The following is a 27,460-nucleotide window of genomic DNA, read 5'->3' as shown; positions in this document are numbered from 1 at the left end:
AAAACATTTTGGCCTCTCGTGACTCAGACATCATTAATTTGTTCTCTAGAACCATTTTCCTCCCTTTTCCGTATTATCCCCCCTTATCCCCACACCGCCCCCCCCCCCCCCCCACGCTATGAAAACAACTTGTATCTTTATAGCACCCCTCACGCACTTGTGTGTGTGTGTGTGTGTGTGTGTGTGAGGGCGCTATATAAATCCAAGTTGTCGTTGTTGTTGTGCGTGCCCACATGTGAGACGCATGGCAGTATTTACACACTGAACATTGCCTGTTTCCAGGGAATAAGATGAACTTTATTTTAATGTAGTTTTCACGGTACATCAACAATCAGTCAATAATGCGAAACAAACCTTGGGTTTTCATGAGAAGCTTAGTCGAAACTCCTTGCTTGTCACCCTGGACTCTTTTAAGTGCCGGAGAATGAATAGAGAGAGAGAGAGCAGCTGTTAAATCATGAGATTAAGCCAGTGATTGGAAAGTGGTCAACGTGATCAAATCCATCATAGTGAATCCATTGAAACCATAGAATGTTACAGAACAAAAACTGACTGTTTGCCCTATCATGTCTGCACTGACGTTTCTCTTCCCATAAATCTCCTACTCTAATCCCGCTCCTGTTCTCTTCCCTCCCAAACCCTTTAATATTCCTCTTATTCAAGAGTCTAAAACTCTATTACCAAACGTCTACTCTAAAAAAAAGTCTGTGGAGGAACATTACACGTTCCAGACACCCTCTGCAAACAGACATTATCGCTAACTTTTATTTTATTTCCATTTATGCTCATCTTGATTTTGTACATTCCTATTACTGTCTCCCCAACTAGTGGAAAGCTATTGCTAGTTACCCTAATGTAACCGTTGATAAGTCTTGAAGGCCTCTATCTTGTCACACTTAATCTTTTCTTCTCTAGTGGAAAAAAACCCCAACTTCTCTCGCCTCTCTTTATAACTGAAACCCACTTCAACTCAGGTTATGCTGCAAATTTTCCATTACTTTTACATCCTCCCTACACAATACAATGGTAGGTAAGTGAATGTGATAAGGTTTCAAAAGAATATTAAGGAAGTACGTTTAACACACAGTAGGATGTTAGTTGGAACATTACCTCGAGCAAAATTCTAGTATCATCAAACAGTAATATCTGGACTAATTGTTAAGGTTAGTAAACTCCAGTTATTAGTTTTTTTTCTAGGGTTAGAGTTACGATATTGTGATATTAACGGTAACTTTATAGAGTTAGACTTAGTTAATTGGACTTTTAAGATGTCCGCTCTTGCAGAAATGTATAAACTCGTGTCATTCTTGACGAGTGAAAACTGAATCATTTCTTGCAGCTTTGCTTGTCCAGGCATTCTGTTTTCTTCCATTCACACAGTCAGTCAGGAACCAGCTTATTTTGATTGCCTGTTTCCTAATATAAACAAATCTAAATTAATACAGTTCCCCCAGGCTCAGATTTTCCAACAATCAAGAATTCTCACAACTTGTGCCATGTCTATCTCTCCAATGATGCCCAGACCTGTCTCTTCTATATCCCTGTAGTCCTTTTGAAGTTTTAAATTAAAATGCCCACCGACATAGTTTGGTCAAAAACCTCTCAACTCATCATCTTAATCAACTCAAATCTTTTTCCATGAGACACATTTAGCTCACATCCTTAATGCTCCTTCATGACTTTCCCAAACACCGTCGGAAGGTAGAAAACTCAAAACCACACTCGGGGCTGTAGACTGTAGCCTTGAGCTTTGTGAATTTGGAATAATTTATTTTCAAATGAAAGACGTAATCTTTATTAGTTTTGTTGATTGCAGCTCCGCAAGGACTGGAAACTGTCAGTTAAACGATAAATAATCACACCAGATTTCCTTCCCCACCTCTGCTAAAGGACTTCCCTTCATTGTGTAACTGTTTGCTGTTTCTTATTCCAATTTATATTATTTCCCTACAATTAAACTCAATCCACGGTCCATCTGCTGATCAGATCCAGATTGTGCTAAATACTATCAGGAGACATAATTTTGCAAGCGGTCCTCTCCTCCAAGAAATTTGTGAATAATTTGAACAAGGACCTCGATAGAGTTAGAACAAGTCCTTCGGGATATGTATCATCATTACCAAGATATGGAGATTTCTCCTTTAATGATCACCTCCTGCTTTCTATCCAGAACCAGTTTTATCTGAAACGAAAACTATTACATCTCATCTAGTTTTATCTGAACCCTCGCGTCTCGCAATCTTGCACAGTCTGTCAGAGTGATTTGGGATTCCCCTTAGGGTATTGGAGGGGAGAGATTTAATGGGGCAACTGAACCACACCTGACCCACAGGCGATGGGTGGCTGGGGCCAGAGTCGGGGGGTGGTGGGTTAGCATTTTAGCTGAAAGACGGCACCTTTGACAGTACAGCAATCCCCCCCCCCCCACCCCATGGTGCATCCAAGTGTCAGCCTAGACTGTGAGCTCAAAGCTCCGTCCATGGGACTTTGACCCTTGACATTTACCTTGAAGGGACAACCTTGATCCCAGCAGCTGCTGAATCCTTTCACTCAGTAAATCGCTCGAGACTTTCTGTTTTGGGAGAATAAATATTCTGTTACAATCTGTCAGGATGGAGATACCTTATTTCCACACTCACGGGGATTGGATACAGATTTCACCACAACAGGAGCGATCCACGGACACCAACGATTCCACATGGATGCTACCATTTTAGGGGATTGAAGGATTGTGCTTTGACCCTGAGTACTGGGTTGGGGCATCGTGATACCAACTGGAATTAGCAAATATAATAGTTAATAATCCTTGCATTTGATATCGCGTCTTCGAGGCGTCCACAAATGCAAAACGGGGCAGTCAATTGCGCACAGCAGTGTCCCTCAAACAGTCATGGATTTAGTGGCCAAATTGATGATTTTTTCGACAGGATTATTACCCCCCAGTAAAGCAATCCACCAATCCGCTAACAACTGGGTTCCTAGTTACTGTTAGGTAAACAGAGGCATGTGTGCGGAGTAAAGAAACTTGCCTAAGATTTTGCCCTGAACTCGGGTCCTCTCGTTTGCGAGGCGAGTGCACCAACCAATATGCTACAGGACTCCATCGTTGCAATTAAACAATTGAACTGCAATGAAGTGTATGCCTGCGGACAAAACAATCTCCCCAGAAAAGACTTCATGGTGAATGGACTGTGCGTAGCAGAGAGAAGATCAGAGGTTACGTAAACAGCCATCACAGAGAGGAAGGAGGAAGCTTGGCAGACAGAGATTGTTAGATCACAAAGCAAAATAAACACAAGTCGTATTTTCCTCCCTGAGCGAGCGAGATCCAGATCAAACACCAATGTTTCCACCTCCAATAGTTTACAAATCTATAAATAAACACAGGGTCCTGATGGATGGGAACTCTCTTTCCCTCTCTCTCTCTCACCCCCTTTTCTCTCATCGACGTTCTGGAACAGAAGACAGCAATGACGCACACAGACCCACCGAAGGGATCACAACAAAGTTTGATCAAATTTCAGAAAGGAAGTGCATTGAAATGGTGTAAAAGGGGAAGTAATTCAAGAGCTGCCAGTGGGAGTCAAACCAATAAATGTCTCAGCCAGCAGGAGATTCTCTGCCGAAAAAAAGCAGGAATTCATCAAGATAGTAAATGGATCCTGTGTAAGGGAAGGAATCCTATTAAACCTAAATGTTCTATGCTATAATCAACAATAATAATCCTTGCATTTGATATAGCCCTTTATACCACCGTTGAGACGTCTCAAAAGCTCTTCACAGGATCTACTGTAAAGTGGATTGACTGCGTATTTTGGTGGGCATGTTCATGCGGATATCCATAACCTGTGGGCACCAACACCTGAATTGGGAAGAGTTGGGTTGGGAAACCCGGCAGACAATTGCCCACAGCAGTCCACAAACAGTCGTGGATAGAGTTACCAAATTATTATTATTATTATTAGTCAATTTGCTTTACAGTATATTTTGTGATGCGCTTTGAGAGGTCTCAAAGACATGATAAGGCCCCATATCGAAGCAAAGATTATTATTACTGCTATTAAATACAGAGTAAAGGTCAACTCACTCACCTTTTGATTGACTGACCTGCCGGCCGAGAGAGATTGTCCGTCTCCAGGATAAACGTTCTCCGCCTTCGTCATCAAAACCCTCAAATCCTGCAGCAGCTTCAGCTTCTCGGTCAAGTGTGCTTCCGTGTCCTTTTCGTGCACTGTCTTTTTAGCCTTGATTTCCTCCTCGAGAGCCTTGGTTTTCGCTTGGCATTCGGCGTACTGCATCTCCACATTTGCCAGCCTGGACGTTTTGCTCACTGCCCCCTCGAAGTAGGTTCTGATCTGCGAATTGGTTTGATCCAGCTGGGACTGAACTTCCATCTTGAAGGCTGAGATCAGTGGGGTGCAGTCGCCTTTCAGTTGGTAGAGTTGTTGCCTCAGACTGGAGTGATCCGCGTTCAACAGTTTGTTAAAACTTGCTTCGTATTTGGAGGTGATATCTTTGGTGAACTTTTGGAAATCCTGGCTTATCGACGTACAGTTGTTTTTCAAACCCTGAAGCTGGCTGTTCAAATTGTCCTTCTGTTTGATTAGGCTCTGTAAGTCTATCTTGTGTTTCGTTTCCAACATGTCCTTTTCCACCTTGGCTAATTTCAGCGTATTTTGTGCGCCACTGCAATTCCTTAATTGCGTGATTCCGTTCTTCGGGTTGAGGACGTACATTATCAGTTCCAGGGCGATGTCTTGGTTTGAAACTAAGGTGTGGAAGTCAGTACGAGATCCAGTTACACAAAGGCTCAAATTTTCAGCTAGTCTCAACCTCCCAGACCCAACCAAGACATCTCAAAGTTTAACACTGAGGAGAACTGTGGTAAATTCTTCAATTCAGTCTCAAGTGGGTCACCGCTATACGTAATTTGCTATCGCGTTTCACCCACAAGATACACAGTCGATCCACTTTACAATATATTCCGTGAAGAGCAACGACGCGATCAGGCGCTATATCAAATGCAAGGATTATTATTCATAATAATATTAATTTGGAACCTAGTTCTCTTTAGAGGTTGGCGAAAAAGCGGCTTCCAAATTAGGACTGAGTTTAAGAATTTTACCACAATTTCTGGACAATCGTAAATGGCAAGATAAAATATCCTCACAGGCTAAGTGGAGGTATTATTTTATGACCTTGTGTACGTGTACACGTGAAGGTGTGTGCGTGCGTCTGTGTGTATACGAGGGGAAGTTCAGTTTAATAAACTGAATGTTATTTCCCCGTGTTGCGATCCATTACTCCATCTCTCATGTTTCACCCAAATCTCTCTCTTTGTGCGAAACACTTCCCCAGGCTGCAACCAACCAATTTAATGAGTAAACCCGTGTCCGATACACAAGGCAAGGCTGTCGCTAGTGGATCTCGAAGTCGAGCGAAGTACAGATAGATACATGTTCGCCAAAACGTGGGTTTGATATTTCGTAATTTTTGATAACAACAGCAACGACAAATTACATTTACACGGCGCCTTTCATGTCAGGAAGACGTTCCAAGGCGCTGGGCAGTCAGGGATTTGGAACCGAGCTGAGGGTTAGGAACCAGCAAGGAGGCTCGGAGTAAAAAAAATTTACCCGAACTTCCAATGGCATTTAATGACCTCGGCATAATTAAACACAGTTTCCCCACAAAATTTGAATGTAAACCCAACCACTCTGGGACACCACACTGCGTGAGGGACGCCGTATAAATGCAAGTTGTTGTTGTTGTAAACCAAACCAGCTTTCTTTCCGTTGGTACAGTTTCAACGATGGGACTAACCTGGATTCTTGGTGGGCGCTAGTTTGTTTGGAGGAGGTTTGATGGTGGAGCAGTTACTGTGAAACTGAATGCCCTGTGTGTGAGAAGCAGATCATTGTTAACTCTGTGCTTCAGCTTCACCCCAACACTTCACTCTTTTTAAATAAATAAATAAATAAATAAATAATAATAATAATAATAATGTGGTCACTCGATTCAAGACTGTTTGTGGGTCACTGCTGTGCGCAATTTGGCTGCCGCGTTTCGCCCACAAACTATACATTCAATTCGCTTGACAGTATATTCTGTGAGACGTCTCGAAGTTGTGATAAGTTGCTATATCAAATGCAAGGATGATTATCATTGTTACTTTTGTGGCATTAGCGCAGAGTTCCAGAGCAGAGTATCCGCTCCTGAATGCTGTCCAAGTGAAAGGTATGCGTGCCAAATGAGGTCAGGATTGAGGCTCAACTCTGATGCCCTCACAGTCACATAACCTGCCAACACTGGCCACCTGACCAAATGCATGAATGGTCACTTGCCCCGATGTCGATGTCTACGCCAATAAGCAATTTGGTGCCAGTCATCCCAGAACGAGCACTTCATTCAGGTGCAAACCAAAGTGGGCACCTGGCAACTTCAGAGCCATATATCAGCGGGTTTTGGGGGCAGGAGGAGAAAGAAATAGACACATAGCGATATCCTTTTATACATATATTAAAAAACAACAAAAGTGCAGGTCTAATCTATGGAAGGGATAGAAAGGAAAAACCCAAACTTACATTTGTATCCAGACAGATGCTCAGTGCGTTCAGGGTCTTGTTGGCAGTGGACAGTTTGGTTACCTGAACTCTGCTTTTGTTCAGCTTCTTGCCCAGCTCCTCAGCCTCAGCTTGCACCTTCATCTTCTCCTCGATGCAGCGCAGAGACTGGTTCTGAGCCAACAGCCTCCGCATTTGCTGGTTGCCATAGGCATTGCCATAGACCATGAAAAGTACCAGCCCCAGAATTATCAGCAGCTGGATGATGCTGACACAGAACAGAAAGTACTTGACGTAAAAGCTACAGCTATTCATCTTTTCTTTCCCATAATCTTTGTTGTCGTAACCCAGCTTTTTCATGGGGTAACTGCTATGCTCCATCGTTGCTCACTCACTCTCTCGCTATGTCTCTCTACCTCCCCAAGATGAATGAATCCAAGTAAAATGTCTTCCCAACAGGAAAGGAAGGGTTTCCTGTCATGGGAAATACTTAAGAGTTTAACAAACATCTAGTAGTTGCGAGGAGCTTTCAAGAAGGGACCACCAAATGAATCATGCAACTTATTATACGTGTTTATTTAGAAGAACTCTGCGTCCTAGCTCCTTCCTGGAAGTGAACGTAAAAAAGCCAGGAGAGGTTAAACTAACAGCTCTCTCCTGACAATAATGTGAGACAGGAAAACTTCTCATTCAGAACTTGGTGCCTGCTGTTTAACTTTAATTTTCTTTATGACGCTCAAAGGGAAAGGGATGACAGTGATGAAGAACGGGAAGGCGTGTTCCTCCAGAACAAAAGACACTCAAACATAGTTGACACACACACTCTCCAGATGAACCCCCCCCACCCCCCACCCTCTTGAGTGCTTGTTCAGGAGACCGCAAGAGATATTTGGATGAAGAAAGCTCCTCAACTTAATCTCATCCTTCCAGAGAAGGTGTGTCAGCATTCTGGCTTTCTCTTAGACTATTTTAGTCAATTGGCTGCCGTGTTTCACCCACAAATACGCAGTCAATTCGCTTTACAGTATATTCTGTGAAGCGCTTTGAGACGTCTCAGCAACGTGATAAGGCTCTCTATCAAATGCAAAGATTATTATTTTATTATTTTTAATTATTATTTCGACACCCAAAAAATTGCCTCTTTTCATCGTTCGCTTGATCTTATCAGGTATAAGCGCTTTGGGCCATCCGCCCGACGTGAAAGGCGCTCTTATCAATATAAATTTGTAGTGCAAATTGCTATCAAATGTAATTGCTGTGTAAATGTAGGCAAACACAGCAACACTAAATTTTACACAGGAAGATCTCATAAGCAGCCATGGAGGATCCTTGGACAGGACAGCAGAAGAAATTCCCTTCTCTTTCCCAATGAAGACTGGAGCAACTGGGACTTTTTCTGCTGGAACAAAGAAGGTTGAAGGGGGTGACCTAATAGAAATCTTTAAAACAATGAGGGGTTTGATAGAGTCAGTGGGGCAAAATTTTTAACTGGTGGGTGAGTTAGTAACCAGAAAGCATCGATATAAAATAGCTAGTAAATAAGGAAAAGGCGAGATAAAGGTATGGAGTGCCCTGCTAGGAGAGGTGGTTGAAGCAGAATCCATATTACCTTTCGAAAGGGAACTAGATAATAATGATAATAATCCTTGCATTTGATATTGCATCTCGTCGAGACGACTCAAAAGTGCTTCAGAAAGTAAATGAATTGTTTTTATACTACGTTTATGTTCTGTGAAGCCTTTCGAGACGTCTCAAACGACGTGATAAGGCGCTAGGATTATTATGAAGCGCTCGCTCCGGGACACCACCCTGGGCGTGGGCCACTGTATATTCTTGTTGTGGAGAGACACGTTAGCTGGGGGGGGGCTTGACTGCGATAACGACAGTAATCCCCGCGTTTGATACGGCTCCTGATTAGGCCTTACGAGACGTCTCAAAAGCGTCTCGCGGGATAATACGCGACGCGACTGTGCGTTCTGTGGGGTCATTGCAAACCAGCTGCGGACGAGGAACGTGAGGAATTAGGAGCTGGAGGTTCGGCCCCATCGAGCCCGGCCCCGCCATTCAATAAGATCACGGCCGATAAGATCTTCCAACCTAAACTCCATGCGCCCGCCCTTATCCCCATAAGGATCCCCTTAATATCCCTCGATCCCTCTAGAAACCGAATCGATCCCGGTCTCCGATTGAAACAACCAAATTGTTGTTTTTATTATACCCATTAATAGAGTCAAATAAATATATAAATATATACATAGAGAGAGAGAGAGACACACAGAGAGAGACACAGAGAGAGACAGAGAGACACAGAGAGAGACACAGACAGACAGAGAGACACACAGAGAGAGACAGAGACAGAGACACACAGAGAGAGAGCCAAAGACACAGACAGAGACACAGAGACACAGACAGAGAGACAGAGAGACACAGAGAAAGACACACAGAGAGAGCCAGAAACAGAGAGACAGAGACACAGACAGAGACAGAGAGAGACAGAGAGAGACAGAGATAGATAGACACACAGAGAGAGACAGAAACAGAGAGACAGAGACACAGAGAGACACACAGAGAGAGACAGAAACAGAGAGACAGAGACACAGACAGAGAGACACAGAGAGACAGAGAGAGACACAGAGAGACAGAGATAGATAGACACACAGAGAGAGACAGAGAGACAGAAAGAGACACAGAGAGAGACAGAGACAGAGAGACACAGACAGATAGACACACAGAGAGAGACAGAGAGACACAGACAGATAGACACACAGAGAGTGACAGAGAGACACAGACAGAGACACACAGAGAGGACTCAGGTCCAAACGTGCAGCCGGTGCTCAGGTGTGTGGGGGAGGCCCCGCCCCCCCTTCGCGCAGCTGCGAATCCGATTGGCGGAGAAGTGCGCGGCGGATGCGACTGTCCGCGACCCTCGTCTCTGATTGGTCCGTTTTTTATCAATCGGCAAAAAGGCGCTCCCGATTGGTAACAATGTTGCTCTTTTTTTCCCCTTTTCGACGGGAAACGCGTCATTTCCGCCCATTTGAAACCAACGCGAGTGAGTGAGTGAGTGTGAGAGTGAATGAGAGAGAGAGAGGGAATGGTGGTGGGAGGGAGTGGGGGGGGAGAGATACAGTGATGGAGTAAGACTGAGGGAGGGGTAGAGAGAGAGAGAGAGGAGGGGGTGGGGGAGGGTCAGGGAATAAAACTTAGGGGCAAAAAGGGGTATTAAGAGAGAAAGAGGGTATAAATTGAGAGAGAGAGACAGAGGCTGTGGGGGGAGAGAGAGAGTGATAGTGAAAGAGTTGGAATAAAAGAGTAGGACTGGGAATGGACAGGGAATTGGAAGTGAGGCAGAGGGAGTGAGGGGCTGGAGCAGGGAGTGAGGGGCAAGAGATCAGGAGACTTAAAAAAAAACCATTACAAACCATTCATTCCAGCGCCTTATTTATGTATTTTTAATACTTTTATTTTTTTTTAAAAAAATGCGGACGCCTGCAAACCGCTGAAGACCAGCCTCGTGTTTGTGGGCGCGAGGGTCAGGGTTTCAGGTCTTCTGAGAAGTTCCTCTGTGGGTTGAACCGGGGCCGTCATCGAGAGTTTTTAAAATCGAAGTTAATTTTCTTTTTTTTTAATTAAAAAAAAAGAAAAAGTCAGGTTTTAATTTGAAGCCTGCGACCCGAACTGAAAGGTCCCGTACAAAAGGTCGAAGGCGCCATTTGTAGACACTGGGAATTCAGCCGCTGTCTGTGGATCGCTGGGATTAAAGTGGGTTCGAGCGAGTTGGAGGGTTTGGGTCATTAGTGGCTGCCAAAGTATGCAGCCCAGCCAGGGCAAGACCCCGTTGGTCCGTTTTTGGCAGCTGTTCTTTAGAGGCAAGTACCTGATTGTCACCAACACAGTGAGTTGCGGGGTGTTGATGGCTACAGGAGATATGATCCAACAAACCCTGGAGAGGAGGAAGGACCCAGACTTCAAACGCGATTGGAAACGGACAGGTAACGAGGAGGCGAGGTGGCAGGTTGCTGATGGGAGGGTGACGCTTGTGGGAGGTTGACGTGTGAGGAACTCTTGTTAACTGTTAGGGGGTAGTAATATAATAAATAAATAATGTGGTCACTCAATCCACCGCTGTTTGTGGGGACGCTGCTGTGCGCAGTTGGCTGCCGTGTTACGCCCACAAAGTATACAGTGTATTCAGGGTGAAGCGCTTTGAGACGTCTCGACCGTAACAAATGCGAGGAGTATTTTAGGATTATTATTAAAGGTTCCAAATCCTGATCTTGATACCCCTTCATCGCACCCAGCTTTCTGTCTCGTTCACTTGTGCCTTTATATATGTGTGTGTGTGTAACCTCTCCTGTTTCCGGCAGGCTGCATGTTCACGACCGGCTTTATTATGGGCCCTATCGCCCACTTTTGGTACTCGTGGTTGGACGGAAGGTTTCCCGGACGGACCTCAAAGATCGTGTTGAAAAAAGTTATGCTGGACCAGCTCATAGCCTCTCCCCTGTTTGGGGTCATCTATTTCTATGGTATGTTCCCCTCGCACCTCCCAACCATGCTGATAGTGGGGCTGGGTCTGTTTCGGGGGGAGTAGACAACTGACTGTGTTGCAATAAGAATTTAGTAACAGGAGCGATCACCATCACAGACCTTTCCATGGGGACGTTACTACTCCCTTCCCTAATGCCCCTTTCCAACTCCTGCCTTTATCTACCTCCTGTAGCGTAGTGGTTAGAGCACTCCCCTCACAAGCGAGTGGCCCCAGGTTTGATACCCGGGCAGGGCAAAACCTTGGGCGAGTTTCCTTACTCCACACACAGTAAGTAGGAACCCAGTTGTTAATTGGGGGATCGCTTTCCGGGGGGGTAAAGATCCCTTAAAAAAAAAAGAAAAAAATGTTGTCGCTCAATCCACGACTGTTTGTGGGACACTGTTGTGTCCAATTGGCTCCACATTTCACCCACAAAATACAAAGTCACTCCGCTTCACAATATATATTCTGTGAAGCGCTTTGAGACGTCTCAATGACGTGATAAAGGTACTGTATCAAATGCAAGGATGATTATTATTATTACTTTCAACAGATGCTAAGAGATGGTCTTGCCAGCAGATAGAAGCTTCCCACCCACTAATAGGAAAGAGCTAATGGGGAAAGGGTCTAAAGAAAGGGACTAATTCTGAAACGTACATTAATGCTGTGTTTTTCCCGGCAGGAATTGGAACATTAGAAGGCCATTCACTGCAAGAATGTTCCATGGAATTTAAGGAGAAGTTCTGGGAATTCTATAAGGTGAATGTGATTCATTGCTTGGAAGAGGTTGAGGGATGTCTGCCTGCTCCATCATACAGGTGACGAAAAGTCACACTGCGGCCACCAGTGAGTGTTGGTGGATGCACATTGAGGCCATCAAAAAGATTTGCTTGGTAACCATTGGTCCGGTGTTACCTTGTGCGCTTGTTACCTGTGAAGTCCTGTAGCTCAGTGGTTAGAGCACTCACCTCGCAAGTGAGAGGACTTGGGTTTGATTCCCGGCAGGTGAAACGTTGTGCAAGTTTCCTCGCTCCACCCGGTTAGTCGATTGGTGGATCGCTTTTCTGGGGGTAATAATTCATTCCAAAAAAATAAAAATAATTTGGTCACTCAATCCACGACTGCCTGTGGGACGCTGCTGTGTGCAATTGGCTGCCGCACTTCATCCACAAAATAGACAGTCAATTCACTTTACAGTGTATTCTATGAAGCGCTTTAGACGTCTCGAAGACGTGATAAGGCGCTATATCAAATGCAAGGATTATTATTACATCAGGCTGCTCTGTATGTGATGGGTGTTTCTGTACTTGTTTCTGTAACCATTGTCCCATTCCTGCTAGCTGATTTCCGTGAAGCTATTTCCAGTAGTGATAACTCTGCTTTCAATGCAAATTTATTTCACATTACTGTAAAATGTAGGCAAATGAGCTCATGTTAATCGCGTATCACCAGATCTGAGGGGACAAGTTGTACAGTCTCTCCTTAACATTGCTGGGATGAACCATATGCAAGCAATGCAAGCACAGAGGGCATGTGATCATCTCCAGAAGTCTACCCCCACCTCCCAACACCACCATCTAAAAGTGTCAGGGATGAGGAACTGAGAGGGATCAGTGTGTGTGGGGAGCTGTTGGCAATGCAGTTTCACTGGTGGTTTCCAAGTTGCACTTGCAAGAGACCAGCCCTGATCGTGTGAGTTGGAGATCAGCCGTGAGTTGGTCTGTACAAATGTAAATTGTTGTTGTTGATCAATTCCTCAAAGATCAATTAAGTTTTATTGTTTCTCTAGATGGACTGGATGGTGTGGCCGGGAGCGCAAGTCATCAACTTCCTTTTCCTTCCCCCAAAGTTCCGGGTCATGTACGTGAACGTCCTGACCCTTGGGTGGGACACGTACCTGTCGTACCTGAAACACAGGGTGAGTGGGTGGGTGTGGGGACGGAGGAGGTTAGGCTTGTGTCAGCACTTAGGTTCTTGGTGCTGCTTTTGCCGCAAAGCACTTAGGAGGCCGGGACTCAGGATCCAAGTGGGTTTGGGAAGTTTTCATTGCAGAAATCTCTCCATATCTGCGATATCAATGGCAAGCTATGCATTTTTTTCCTCCCCTCTGGGGGGAGAGAGAGAGAGTGCATTCTATTCCCACAATCTATCTCTGGAATTTGCATGGAATTCTCAGTTGGGTTTCGACAGGATGGGTTTGTGCATGTGTCAAGTCACCCGGCTGACAAAAAAAAAGAGAGAACGTTATCCCTCCAAATTTTCAGCCCACGTTTGCTTACAGAATACAGGCACTTCATTCCACAGTAAAATACTTGAAACGTGACGTGGAAGGCGCTGTATCAAGTGCAAGGATTGTAACATTCGGCCATTGACCCAACTTCTGTTCCAATCTCCTCAGGAGGATAACCAGAGCGATCCGATCCTGACAGACCATCCTGGAGAAATAGTCTCCAAAACAGTGACTACCTCCTAAAGGACAAGAACGAGGAACGGAAGAAGGCAATGAAGTTTGAAGTCACGGGAGGGGAGGGTTGCTGAGGAACTGTAGCTACCCCCCCCCACACACACACACACACACACACCATCTACGTTATGCAGCTCTGAATGATTCCGAATCGATGGATTGATAGATGATTGGTCAAAAAGTAAGCACAAGATGGTTCCGATTGCAGGCTGGAGGCAGCAACTTTGGACTTGTCTCCTGAAGATTGAAGATGGGGATCATGTACTGCCCCCCCCTCCCCCTAATAAATAAAAGGAGATTCTAGGTGCAATGTAATGCCATGTGAGCAGTGCCAAACTTAGCAGTAAGTAGGAACCCGGTCATTAGTCGATTGGCGGATCACTTTCCGGGCGTAATACTGCCTTTGACCTAAATAAATTTGGTCACTCAATCCGTGGGACGCTGCTGTGTACAATTGGCTGCCGCATTTGGCCCACAAAATTTGCAGTCATTTCACTCTACGGTAATATCCTGTGAAGCGCTTTGAGACGTCTCAACGACGTGATAAGGCGCTGTATCAAATGCAGGGATTATTATTATTATTATTCCACATTCCAGTAAGGAGGACTGTGAGTGACGATCAACAGAATGAAATCCCAGCTGATTTACCCCCTACCCCCCCAATCGCCCCGTCCCTCCCACTATTCCCTCCAGGAGTGCTCAGGCCAAATGTAGCCTTAACTGCCACCTCACCATCAATTGGGACTTGAAGCTCATGAGCTGGTTCCCTGTATGGAGAAGTTATAATAGAGAAGTGCTTTACTGAGCTGTTCCATCAATCCGACAAGGCTGTCGAGAGCCCAAGCACTTTCTAGAAGTTTTAATAGAATTGTAATTAATTTTGCACATAAATAATGTACGTTTTATTTTAAAATTCTTGTTACGCTTTTTCAAATAAAAATGTACGTCGTTATTACATTATTTGTGTGCGATCAATTAATTTTTGCGCACAAATAATGTTAAGTTTTTATTTAAACTGAATTAAATTAATTAATTTAACTTAATTGTACTTGAACTGGGAAACCAGTGAATCTTTAATAAGGAATGAGATGATATCACCTGCTCTCGTCTTCCTCCACCCCACAATGGACACGAGGTGATGAAGAGCAAGCAGTTTTACACTTGTGTTCTCGCTCGCAGTCATGTTGAGAGTTTCTTTGTTAAATGTTGGAGACTTCTGGCTGGCTTCACTAATTTATCTGGGGACTCCTGTAGCTCAGTGGTTAGAGCACTCGCCTCGCAAGCGAGAAGGACCTGGGTTCGATTCCCGGGCAGGGAGAACCGTTAGGCACAAATTCCTTACTTCACACACCTATTTACCCAGCAGTAAGCAGGAACCCGGTTGTTAGTTGATTGGCGGATCGCCTTTCCGAGGGTAGTAATCCCTTCAAAATAAATAGATAATAATAACTTGGTCACTCAGACTGTTTGTGGGACGCTGCTGTGCGCAATTGGCTGCCACGTTTCGCCCACAAAATGTACAGTCAACTCACTTTACAGTGTATTCTGTGAAGCACTTTGAGACTCGAAGACCTGATGAGGCGCTATAACAAATGGAAGGATTATTATTATTGATTGTGTCCCGGGTGTTGGTCTGAGTCCAGTGAGTTATTGAAATTGATTCCAATAATTGTCAAAGTATAAATTAACTATTTATAGCTGTAAGAACTGTGACTGTACCAATTTAGAGAGCCAGCTATGAATCCCGCTTGTTCTTCCATCATTTTCTTGCATTTCATGTTAAATAAAACCATTTTTCAATGTATTGCCTCCTTTTTCGTTTGGTTTCGTTCGGTTGAAATTCCTACCAATTTTCATTTATTTCTCTTTTTTGTCCCTCCAGGGAAAGAGAGAGAGCATATTCCATTCCAACAGTCTATCTCTGGGATTTCCATGTTCAGGTGGGATGCCTGGAATTCACAGTTTGGTTTGGAGATTCTTCAGTCAGAGACGGGAGAACTTCAGTCAGAGACGGGAGAACTTCAGTCAGAGACGGGAGAAGTTGAAATGGGGGATAAGGACATGGCAGAGTCCTTAAATGTGTATTTTGCATCTGACTTCACCCTAGAAGACACAACAAGTTTGCCAACAATAGAGATGCACCAAGGGGATAAGGACAGGGAGCAACTTAGGGAGATTTTCATTATAGAGAATTGGTGCTCGGGAGACTGTTAGCACTAAAAAGTGACAAATCCCCTGGTCCGGATGGCTTGCATCCCAGGGCTTTAAAAGGGAGCTTGTGAGATAGTGGAGGCCTTATGTCTGATCTTGCAAAAATCCTTGGATTCTGGAACAGTTCCCATTGATTGGAAGATCGCAAATGTCACACCACTATTTAAAAAGAGGTGGCAGATGAAGTATAATGTAGGGAAGTGCAAAGTCATCCGCCTGGGGAGCAAAAGCAATAGAATGGGTTATTTTTTAGAAGGGGGGAGATTGGAATGTGTTGGCGTCCAGAGGGACTTGGGTGTTCTTGTACACCAATCACAGAACGTTAGTCCTCAGGTGCAGCAGCAATTAGGAAGGCGAACGGTATGTTAGCATTCGTTATGAAAGGATTAGAGTATAAGAGTTGCTGCAACTGTATAGGGTCCTAGTGAGACCACACCTGGAATACTGTGCAGTTTTGGTCTCCTTATTTAAGGAAGGATGTACTTGCCTTGGAGGGGGTGCAGCGTAGATTTACTGGGTTTAATACCAGGGATGAAGGGGATTAAGTGATATGGGGATAAGGCAGGTCAGGTTATTAGCTGGAGTTAGATTAGAAGATCAGCCATGATTGAATGGCGGGGCAGGCTCGAAGGGCTGAATGGCCTACTCCTGCTCCTACATGTTATGTTAAGCAATGGTGATGGGTTTCCACGTGTGTCAGACACCCGGATGACCCCCCCCAAATCTTTCTTCTCCCCCCAATGCCCTGGTTTTCTCTCCCTGAATACAATGACTCCTGGAGTTGCTTCCAGTACCTTGCCCCTCTCTTCCCCCCCCTCCCCGTGCCCCCTTCTCTTCACGCGTGAACCCCGGTTGAACGGCAGTAGAATTTCGAACAGCGAAGGAAGGGATGAAAGAAAACAAAATTCACATCAGTATCTTGGGTCGTGATGAGCTCAAGGCATTTCCCCAAACCCCTGCCCTTCAGCTGAGACTTTAAACAAATTCCTGACTGCCTGTTCAGGTGGATGTGCAAGATCCCGTTACACTTATTTGAAAAGAGAGAGAGAGAGCAGAGTTTCTCCTGGCGTCCAGGCCAACACTCCCCCTCTAACTGACTTGCTTATCTCTTCGTTCTTTGGAGATTTTGCTCATCGTGAGCTGACTACTACTCCCTTTCCCCAACTGAAGCCGGCGGCTCGGTATTGTCAGCAACGTCCCGCGACGTGCCTCGGAGCGATTTCGAACCTGTTGACGCAAAACGAAATACTGGAGAGGGATTATTGTGAAACTGACGCAGTTTCTGTCGTGGCTGTGTGCTGCCAGGAGGGGCCGCTGTCGACGTTTTCTCAGTCGCAGCTCGGGGCACGATAAGTGGTGAATAGCTTCCGTGTATTGGAAAGTTTAGTAAAAGTTTGATCAAATGTCATTTTATTCCTCTCTCCGCAGAGAACAGACCCCAGTCCAGTCCCTCGGAACCCGTAGAGATTGACAGCATCGCAGGCGGCCATTCGTGCCCACTCGTGCCTGGCTGTGCCAAAGAGAATTTATTTAGTCCCATTCTCTTTCCATTTCTCTAACCTTTCGTATTTGTCCTTCTCAGATGTGTATCTAGTTCCCTCCTAAAAGCTAATATGGAAATGGCCTCAATCCCAGTGCCATGTAGGGCATTCCGAGTCCCAACAACTGTCAAGCTCTGTTAAAGTTCTACTAACCCTCTCCCTTTAACCTTTTGCTCATCACCGCAAATCTATATCCTCCAGTTCCTGACTCATCGCCCCGGTGGGAATAATGTTTCCCTGTTCTACGTTACGAAATGCCTCACAACTTTAGCAATGCACCAGGTCTCCAGGTTGCTGATCTTGTTGTCCCTGGTGTTCTGTGGTGGGGCCAGCAAAAAAAAAACTCCCTCCCCTTCCCCGCTATCTGTTAATCAGATGAGCCTATTTCCTATTGATTGTGGCTGCGAGAAAAGAACCTCGGAAATTGTGCAATTAAAACTGCTCAAATGTTGAGTTAGCAGCAAATGTCAGCGAGGGAGGAGGCTGTTTAGCCTATCAGGTTTCTGGCTTGCGGACAACCTCCGACTGGAACTGGCAGTTCCAACCCCATTACCCCGCTAACTCCCCATTTCTCTTACGATGTTCCTCTTCAAAATACATAACCTCATTCTCCCTCCCCCCCCCCTTAAATATTTCTAAGTTCTTCACTTGAATTCCATCTCCCTCCCCCCCACCCCCCCCACCCCGCACACACGCTTTTATATGTCCATTCTTCAAGAGACTGTCTGATGTAAATTAGTTTGGCGCCGATGGCTACTTGTAACAACATGTTCCCACATTGCCAGTAACCCTGTCTGTAAAAGATGTTTCTTCAAACCTCCACTTTTAGGCCACAAGCAATAACATTGCGTATGTTTGTACGGGTGTGCGTGTATGTGTGTGTGGTGGGCGGGCGGGTGTGGCCGGGGGGGGAGATTGCGATAGGAATTTAAATTCCTGATTTTACAGCTATCTCCGAGGGAGCCTCGTGAAATCTCAAGCGAGAGAGGGGGCTGAGAGATCAGGCTGTCCACAGAGGACTTCCATGGGTTCCCGCAGCGAAAGCCGTTTACGTATTGTATTGTACGAGCGAAACTACTTTGCGACTGATTTAAAATTTTCTCCACTTGAATCTAACAGTAAGATGCCCGGAAAAAGTTGCTGTTTTTAGTCTGCGGTTTGCATGTGTGGGAGCTGAAATTAGAGCTGGAAGGATACTTGGAATAAGAGGACAAAGCTTATCTATAACAACACTGATTAAATCCCAGTAAATATGAAGCATGGGACTCCTAATAAAACAAAAGATTTTATAGTCTTTGTAGAGCAGTAGTACAACAGGATACAGTGACCTCAACTACATGAAGCTTCAGATATAAATCAGTCTCTTTGTTTAGCAATGTAACAAGATCTGTGCTGGTGACAACTGCAATGCATTAACATAGCGCCCTTCACTTGTGGCAGCGTCTCGGAGCGCTTAACAGTGGTGGAGCTTGACGCTGGGTCGGTGGTGGGAGGGGGAGGGGGAGGTGATCGTAAGCATGGTCGATGAGGAAAGTCTTCAGGCGATCTGAAAAAGGGTCAGAGCTAGTCGAGCAAAGGCAGGGGGTGGTGGACTGGGGAGTAAGCAGGTCGGAGAGGTAGGGATGTGCCAGGGCATTAAGGGATTTGAAGACGAGCGTGAGGATTTCGAAGTTGATTGGGAACCAGTGGAGCCTGGTGAGGACCGGGATGATGGGGGTACACGGTGGTTAGGATGGGTGAGTGTATGGACGGCGGCGTTCTGAATTGGGTGGATTTTGTGGAGCGTGGAGCTGGGGAGGCCAGCGAGGAGGACATTGGAACAATCGAGGTGGGAGGTGAGGAAAGCCTGAAATGCTATCTGGTGACAGGAACAACTGAGAATAATTAGTCAAATTGTGAGCTGGGAGGGTGCGATACAGAGTAGGGCTGGCAAACTGAAGGCTGGGAATGATTGTAGGAGGTCGCATTCGGCATGGTCCTTCTGAACCTTTCCATTTGCCAGGGGCAAAGTCAATAGGAGTCCTCAATTCTGATGGCTATGCAGTGCCTCCCACCGGAATGCGGAGGGATTAGGATTTCAGGTGAGGCCAGAAGTTCCTGTTGACTCAAACATAATGATGGGCTTTGGGTGGGTGGGGGATAGGAGGGTGTCTGGACGTACAGAACCGCACACTTAACACAAGTCAGAGGAGGAGAGGCAATTGGAAGGAAGGAGTGAGGATGTAGGGAAGAGATGGGGGGAGAATGGTAAAGGAATCTGATTGTCTCTCTCGCATATGTGCAAATACATTCGTGTGTTCTGGAATGGGCTTATTTTATGGGAAATGAAGAGAAAAAAAAGTGGGTGGGTTCTTATTTACCAAGTACAGCCTAACATTTGTTTTGCAGATAGATTGGAGATCTTTTGGAAATATTTACAGAAAGATGATTACAAACATACACAGACGCACCATTAATCTGAGTGATAGAGGAGGGAGGGGGAGGGAAGGAGTGAGTGAGACCGAGAAAGAGAGAGAGAGAGAGAGAGAGAGAGAGCACACTTAGGAAATTGGCACATACCACAGCTAAAGCCTGCAAGTCAGGGACATTGCGAAATTTCGCCTCATTTAGAGATAGAGAGAGCTGTGCCTTTAGCCAAGGCGAGAGGAGAAAACTATTAAATTGCAAAGAGAAGATTGTATGGAAGTGGTGAGGGAAGACGAACGTGGACATAAAAAGTGGACAGGCAGCTCTTTTGCTGATAGTAAGTACAGTACTTTTGAGCGACTCAATAAGGAAGCGGCTTAACGTGTCAAAACTTTGTCCTGTGTTGAACTGTTCTGCTTATTTACCATAAAACTTGCGGCAGTGTCTTTTTTTTTTGTCGTTCCTGCTGTGGCGCCGGATAAGTCAATCGAACGGGTTTTTTCTTATTCCAAATCTGCAATATCTGAATTGCAATAATTATAATTTTTTAAAAACTATATTTTTAAAAAAAATTATTCCCTTGTTTTTTTTTTCGCGCGGCCTGGGTCAGGGTAAGGGGTGTCGGGGTTTTAAAAGCGAGGGTGTTGTTTGACAGACTATTTGCGTTAACAAAGATAAATATGGGATGGTGTTGCTGATTGCTGGTGTTTGGCTTGTAATTTTCAATCTTTATTATGGGTAAAGTTCATAATTTTGTGATTCCTTCAATGGTTCAGTTGACAAGGTCAAGGATAGCAGCCATTGGGAATTGTACAGCCCGGGTTGGATTGCCTGGCTCCGTGTTAATTGAATTAGCCAGTGTCGGCTGAGAAAATTGCTGCAATTAGCCTCAACACCTGAGTATCACTGTGGGAAAAGATCAACCACACATTAACCAACCCCAGCCCCCCCCCCCCCCCCCCCCTCAAGATCACTGTCAAGTACTTTTTATGTGGCTGTTTGAGCATCCGAAGGCTTGGCCCTCAATTACCTCTGGCTCGGTGTTAGACTCCGCCACTTGTCGAGCGCTCTGGGATGCTACCCCTTGTGAAGGGTGCCATATAAATGCAAGTCGTTGTTGTTGGCCACGATGCCCCCGGCACTCTGTTTTGCCTATCGAAGTGCACAGTCACGACACTTTACCGTCAATCCTGTGAAGCGCTTTGAGACATCCTCCTGACGTGAAAAGGTGCTGTAATCAAATGCAAGGATTATTACTATATTTCCTCAGCCCTGTTGTCCCCCCCGTGTTTATGGTGTGCATTGTGAGACGTGTCAGGTTACGTACAGTTTGAGATGATGGAACGCCGTGCGTGTGAGCCAGGGACAGGTAAATGGAGTTGAGGTACAGATCTAATAGAACAGCGGCACAGGCTCGAGGGGCTGAATGGCCTACACGTGATCCTATGTTCCTGATTTCACGCGAGGCGGATTGTACGTTGGTGGTGAGAGGAACAGGTTAAGGTGCTGAATAGCCTTTTTTTTTTCCCCCCCTCATTTCTGTACCTTCTGTTCAAACTCAGTTGGAATTAAACTAAAGGCACTTCTGCTTTCTCGTGTGCCAGTCACGCTTCTGTGAGCCGGGCTGGGAGGCAGCCCAGCCTGCAAAGCTGATCCCAAACCATAAAAACTCTGAGCTGTGGTGCCCAAAATGGTAACATCTGGGTCCAATCATTGCTTGTAAAGTTCAGAAGCAAGAATAGTTCAAGAAGGCAGCATGACAGCGACTTGAGGAAGTATTCCCAGTATTCCCAAGCGATCAGACCCTCTGATAACCACAACTTGCATTTATGTACCATCCTTCAGGAGGGGTTGGGTCCCAGAGCATTTAACAACTCCAGTTGAGTTCCTACGTTGAATGGGTTTTTGTTGCGAACTCTGGGTTGCTCAGTGTCGCTAAAAGCGTTGACTGACGTGCTTCAAGGTGTTCATAAAAGGAACGATAAGTGAAAGTTCGCATTGGAGCTGGAGCTACAGTGCGAGGAAGAGATTTTTTTTTTTCGCGATTGAACAAATCGCTCAATCATCCTCTACAGCATGTTTAGATTTTTGGGGGTTGATATTTCAGCTCGTTGAAGCGAAGTCAATGGAAAGTCTCTCACTTTGGCACCTGGATATTTGCAATTTTTACATTTGTTATCAATTCTCGAGCGCAGAAGTTGCCTGTAACTGTTCTGAACTTGAGGTGGAAAATGTGTTTCGTCATATATTCAAAGTGGAAAAATGTGACATTTTAATAATCCATTTTATTAATCGTGATGTATGATCTGTTTTGACCTGTATAATCTGAATTACCATGAATTAATCTATGGGTATTTCCAACTGTGTAAAATCATTCTACGCACTACCAATGATGCATTTCTGTTCACGGTGTAGATTTTTTTTTACACTTCCTCCTTTTGAAATGCTTTGAGACGTCCTCCTGAAATGAAAAGTATAAATGTAAAATTGTTGTCTTTTGGATGAGGGGCGAAGGTGAGGGGGCGGGTGGGGGGGGGGGGAATGGAGGAGAAGGAAGATCAGGAAGATCTGTACAGTTAAAAAAAATTGTTATTCTTTCATTTTAAAATGTGTGTGTGTATATATATATCTCAGAGGCAAAATAAATTGATTCCCTAGTTATATCAACACGATGGATATCGCAGGAACTGTCCACTTGTGTGTTTCGGTTGGCTCAATAGTTCAGTCGCCTCCTGGACACAAACTCTTCAGGAAATGTGGATTTAACAAAAAGCTTCAGTACAATACTTTTCCAACTTTTTTTTCTCTCTCCTTTCCCGAGGGTGGGGACTGGCGATGTGGTACAGCTCTACTGGCTTTGCACCCCACGTTTCCCCTTCCTCCCTCCAACCCCCGCGCCCCCAATATCTCAGATCCTCACTGTAGACAAGGCCTGGATCCTCGGTGCTCTACTAGAACCTTGCTCGCGAGCCACAGACACATGCAATCGGAGGAGTTTAACATAGATAGTTGTGGATGCACAACAGCAGACACAATCTGATAACCACCCATATAAGGTCCTGTGGCGCCCTGAAATCTCATGGTATAATCTAATTGCTTCTGGAAATGACAGTACAGTTTTTCCCTAACACAGAGTAGTTACAGGCATCTCTACAACAAGGCCCCCCCAGTTAGTCATAGACCAACTTAATTAAGGAATTGACCTACTTACCAGACTTCCTTCTGTAGCTTGTCCATTGTGTGTGTCCTTCAGTTTAGTTAATGCTAAGACACTGAAGAGCGAGTGGTCTGTCTGTGTCAATTCAACCACTAGCTGAGTGTGTTTTCTCTCTCCTTCCCGCCGCCCCCGCGCCCCCACAACAGATTGCCGCTCGCTAGTCAGGCTCACACAGGGTTAAATGACCCTCTTCGGCAAAGAACCAGAGAGAAACCGGTGTCGTTGGGAGGGAAGACATTTAAAACCGAGTTCTCATCTGTGAGTTCAGGTTGATGTTCAAGTGTCATTGGTACAATCGGACGCTGTTAAAACCTGATATAGCGGGTCTGTTTTGTAGCACTGGGATTCCAGGGATACTTTCAGCTTCCTGCCCATAGCGCTAGGATCTAACATCTCTCAATGTCTTGCTTGAAATGCTCGTGAGATGTTGTGCAGCACCCAGGAAGTGATGGCGGTGACCAGAAGAACTGTGGCTATTTTTCTTAATGTGCCCCATTATAACATGGGTTCTGATGTTCCTTCCTGGTCCTTAACCCGATTAAAATTGATTGTTCATCTGATTGCTATGCGTGTTATTGATACAGTCCTTTAAATGAGACCTTTGGAAGTGATGAAGGACAACATTAAGCACCGACGTTACTTACATGTATTATTTCCATTCTTTAATCTTTCGTGGGTGAGGGAGGGAATTTCATTTGCTTTTAATCACCAGTCGGTTCCTGTTTGCTATGTTTTGCAAAATTATCCCGTCGAGCTTAGAAATGACCAAAATGCAATTTTAATTTCTAAGTGACATTGCTTTATGATTTTCGAATCCAATTATACGTATGAAATTGCATTACATTTAACTCCGAGCGCATGGGGACAAATTTGCAAAACTTATTGAACGGAACAGAACAACAGCTTGTGCATGTCAATGAAATCTACAAAAACCACAACAACTTTTATTTATATATACAGTGCCCTTCACGCAGGGCAGTGACTCAGAGCGCTGAACACTGGCAGAGGGGAGGGAGGAGGTAACGTTAAGAATGAAGGGGAAGGTCTTCAGTCGTGATCTAGAAGAGGGGAAGGAAGGGGGAATGGCAGAGGGATTGAGGGAGGGAGTTCTAACCTAAAAGCACGGCCGCCGATGGTGGGGTGGAGGGGCTGAGGGACGAGCAGGAGGCCAGAGCCAGCCGAGCGGAGGAGATGGGTAGTGGAGTGGGGGAGAAAGCAGGTCGGAGAGATATTTGAATAAGTTCAAATGAGCTTGGAATGTGCAGAGCAGAATGCCACATCTGGGAGGTTGGGACAAAGTTGGCACTAAATTATAATCCATTTTGTGTGGCGCTTAACCCAGCTCAGAACACATGAACCGTAAACAGCTTGCATTTTATGATGCTGACCTTAATTTGAGGCCTCTGGTTCCTGAGCACATTAGCCATTGATGTTTTTGTTTAAATGCAGTTGTGTGTTAAACAAAGCTGCCCTGACATGGAAACTAAACTCCCTCCCTTGTAGAGAAATCTGGCACCAAGACTGTTTCCTTTGTTGATTTTTAATTTTTGGCTCTGTCCTGTGTCTTTTTAAACCGCATCTCACTTTACCCTCCTTCAACTAGTTGACTTCCTTCAGAATAAATATCCGATCTCTTGCTTTCTTTCAGAATATTTTTATAAATATATATATATATATATATAAAAGAGAGGCTCCTGATTTGTAAAACTTTTAGGGGATTGTCAACCTTTTTCTGTTTTGAACGTAGAGCGTGTCTTGTCATGTTTCTCTACCTGACCTCCTCCCTCCTACATTTAAAGCTCACCTTAAAGTCTATCTTTTCAACTACCACACACACACCATCTCAGATGATCAGTGTGTATAGCGCCTTTGAGACTTCCTCCCAGTGCGAAATAGAAATTGTTAGATGTGAACCACAGAGTGACACATTAATCATATGTTGAACTGTAGGAATATCACAGCCAAGGCTAACGCCTATCTTTCTCCTGATGTTGGCGAAAGAGGATAGAAACCCCACAATGTCTCTTTCATTTAGAATAATCTAAGTAACTCCAGCAGGAATGCGGCTGACGAGAAGTGGTTAAGGGTGGGGAGGAAATGTCAAGCGAATCTGATGGAGAAATCTGAATAGTCCTCAATAACATTTTACAACTCTTTCTCTCTCTCTCTCTCTCTCTTGCTCTCTATCCCCAGAAACGTTCCATTGAGGCGGGAATGGATGGGTTTGCTCGCAGGTCCAACGTCATGAAGAAAAACTGGAGCTCTCTCACCATCAGGCCCCAGGAGGTAAGGCAGAGCTCAAATCAATGTGACATCAGGTAATTAACATTTACCAACCAGGTCATAGGGTTGAAATGGATCGAAGTGTTCTAAGTAGCCGAGTGACCATCTAATTCAGAGTCTGAGCTGCTTGTCATTGTCTCATCCGTGGAACATTGATTAATCATCGGCAAATCAATGCTGTGCTCAAAGCAGCTGCCAGTTAAACCTGCTCTGTTCTTCAATGCACCTCGACCCAGTGAGCGGCAAACAAACAAAACAAAGCGTTTTTTGCTTTACTTTTTTTTCGACCCTATTTTATCCTCTGGTGGAAACCTGGGCCTCAGCAGCCAACGGTTTGGACCACTTTGTTGGACATTACCCTTTCACCCCCGCCCCTTGCAGCCCCCCAAACAGTGATGCTGTTCCAAAAAAAAAAACCCAAATGGTCTTTGGCAGTTTGTTTGAAGTGCCGTTTCCAACATGTCCTACACCGCAATGTCAACAACAACTTGCCCCTCACGCCTGACGGCGTCTCGGAGTGCTTAAAACGTCAGCCGCTAACTATGAACACGTAGCTTTCTGACCCAGAGGCCGGAGTGCTGCTGGCTGTGTAAAAGGGGAAATGAGAAGAGCCTGTTCGTTCTGTAATGAAGCCTGGCTGTGAAGCCTCGTATCCCGCTGGGTTCTGTGAGCAGTCAGGCGCTGTGCAGCAGGAGGAAGTGAGACTTGCTGTTTGTCAAACTCCTCTCTTGTTTGTTTCAGCACATTTCACTCACAGGAGTTATTAAACCGCAGGAGATCCAACTGTGAGACGGACTGCCTTAGGAAATGTGTTCACAAACAGCAGATGGCAGAATTATTCTGTGTGTGAGTGAGTGCACGGCTCACGTGTGTGTGCGTGGGTGTGTCTCTATCTGTCTGGTTATCTGTGGTGGCTGTCTGTGTGTGTGTGACTGTGCATATGTGAGATTGCATATGTGACTGCGTGTCCTGGCACTGGTGTCTCTCTCTATCTGTCTCACACACACATGCATATATATATACACACACACACACACACACACACACCTACTTCTGTGACCTCCTCTCTGAAGGACAGTGCTCCATCTGCTCCTTCCACTCAGTGGCCTGTCTCAAGTTTCAGGGCGTGCCATAGGTGAGCTGTTCACATGCTCATCTTGCAAGTTAAAAGGACCCGGGTTTGATTCTCGGGCCGGGCGAAGCTGCAGTCAAATAGAAACCCGGTTGTTAGTCGATTGTCAGATCGCTTTCCGGGGGTAATAATCCCTCAAGAAAAAAACAATTGGTCACTCAATCCACGACTGTTTGTGGAACACTGCTGTGCGAGCTTGGCTTCCACATTTTGCCCACAAAATACACAGCCACTACACTTTGCAGTATATTCTGTGAAGCTCTTTTGAGACATCTCAGTGAAGTGATAAGGCACGATATCAAATGCAAAGGTTTATTATTATATTATTATTTATCTTCCAGGAGGGACGCTGGTTATTGATAAGAAGCCGGAACCCTAGCAGATTTTTGTCTTTCTTCCCTCCCTCTCGCTCATCTTTTATTTCTCTCTACGTCTAGCTGTCATGGTGTTGGTATAAGCCTAGCCTGGTGTTACCCTCCCACTCTGTTGGGATTGTTTTTCTGTCCTCTTCATTAATTTCCTGGGCTCTCTGCTTTGGGCTCTCCACCGCTTTGAGAAACGCGGAATCTCGACTCTCTGAGAATTAAGCTCCACAACTTGAAGGCTTCCCAAACGTTCCTTGGAACACATTTGCTGGAGGCTGTGGGGGGTGCTGAGATGACACTAATGTGTTCTGGTGTAACAATGTCACGGTCCTGACACCTGCGCGGAGATGATGAGGGAAGATGTGCACGGCTCAATACAGCTGAGTGCTCTCAAGAGCCTCGACATTTGCCTGAGAGCATCATTAACATTAAAATCTCCTAGTTACCAAGCACTGGGGAAGTAATTCACTGCTATCCACCTCTGAGAAACTCCAGCATCCCAGAGTTTCCCTCACATGGTCACTTATTAATGTGCTTTGAGCTCTCCATTCTATTCCTCCCTCCCCTCCCCACATAGGAATTCTCCTGTCTTCAAAAACCCCTCTCACCTTGGACACGGTTTATAAACCTCTCGTGCCATTTTGAAGTGGATTCCTGTTGAAACTTGCATCGATATAGTGCCTTTAATGTCAAAACATCTCGAAGTGCTTTGGAAGTAATTTCTGTTAAGCGTAGCAATGGTCTTGG

At 45.1% G+C, this 27,460-nt stretch overlaps 2 protein-coding genes across 2 annotated transcripts; one reads left to right on the top strand and one right to left on the bottom strand.

Moving 5' to 3' along the window:
* Window positions 1–275: 275 nt before the first annotated feature.
* Window positions 276–7,127, bottom strand: plvapb (plasmalemma vesicle associated protein b). Its single transcript, XM_007898850.2, has 5 exons — window positions 6,585–7,127; window positions 5,824–5,896; window positions 4,092–4,768; window positions 2,506–2,572; window positions 276–1,416 (listed from the first exon to the last, which is right to left on the bottom strand). The coding sequence occupies exons 1-5, from the start codon at window positions 6,942–6,944 to the stop codon at window positions 1,397–1,399; spliced, it is 1,197 nt and encodes a 398-aa protein (XP_007897041.1). The 5' UTR covers window positions 6,945–7,127; the 3' UTR covers window positions 276–1,396.
* A 2,505-nt stretch (window positions 7,128–9,632) lies between these two features.
* mpv17l2 (MPV17 mitochondrial inner membrane protein like 2) lies at window positions 9,633–15,395 on the top strand. The gene is made up of 5 exons (XM_007898849.2): window positions 9,633–10,555; window positions 10,931–11,092; window positions 11,777–11,853; window positions 12,884–13,012; window positions 13,493–15,395. Exons 1-5 carry the CDS (start codon window positions 10,375–10,377, stop codon window positions 13,565–13,567), a joined length of 624 nt encoding a protein of 207 aa, XP_007897040.1. The 5' UTR covers window positions 9,633–10,374; the 3' UTR covers window positions 13,568–15,395.
* Window positions 15,396–27,460: the final 12,065 nt, after the last annotated feature.

Source organism: Callorhinchus milii, unplaced genomic scaffold (assembly GCF_018977255.1).
Source record: "Callorhinchus milii isolate IMCB2004 unplaced genomic scaffold, IMCB_Cmil_1.0 Scaffold21, whole genome shotgun sequence".
Classification (NCBI taxonomy): Eukaryota; Metazoa; Chordata; class Chondrichthyes; order Chimaeriformes; family Callorhinchidae; genus Callorhinchus; species Callorhinchus milii.
The sequence above is the reverse complement of the archived record's forward strand: the minus strand, read 5'-3'. Positions and strand labels throughout refer to the sequence as shown.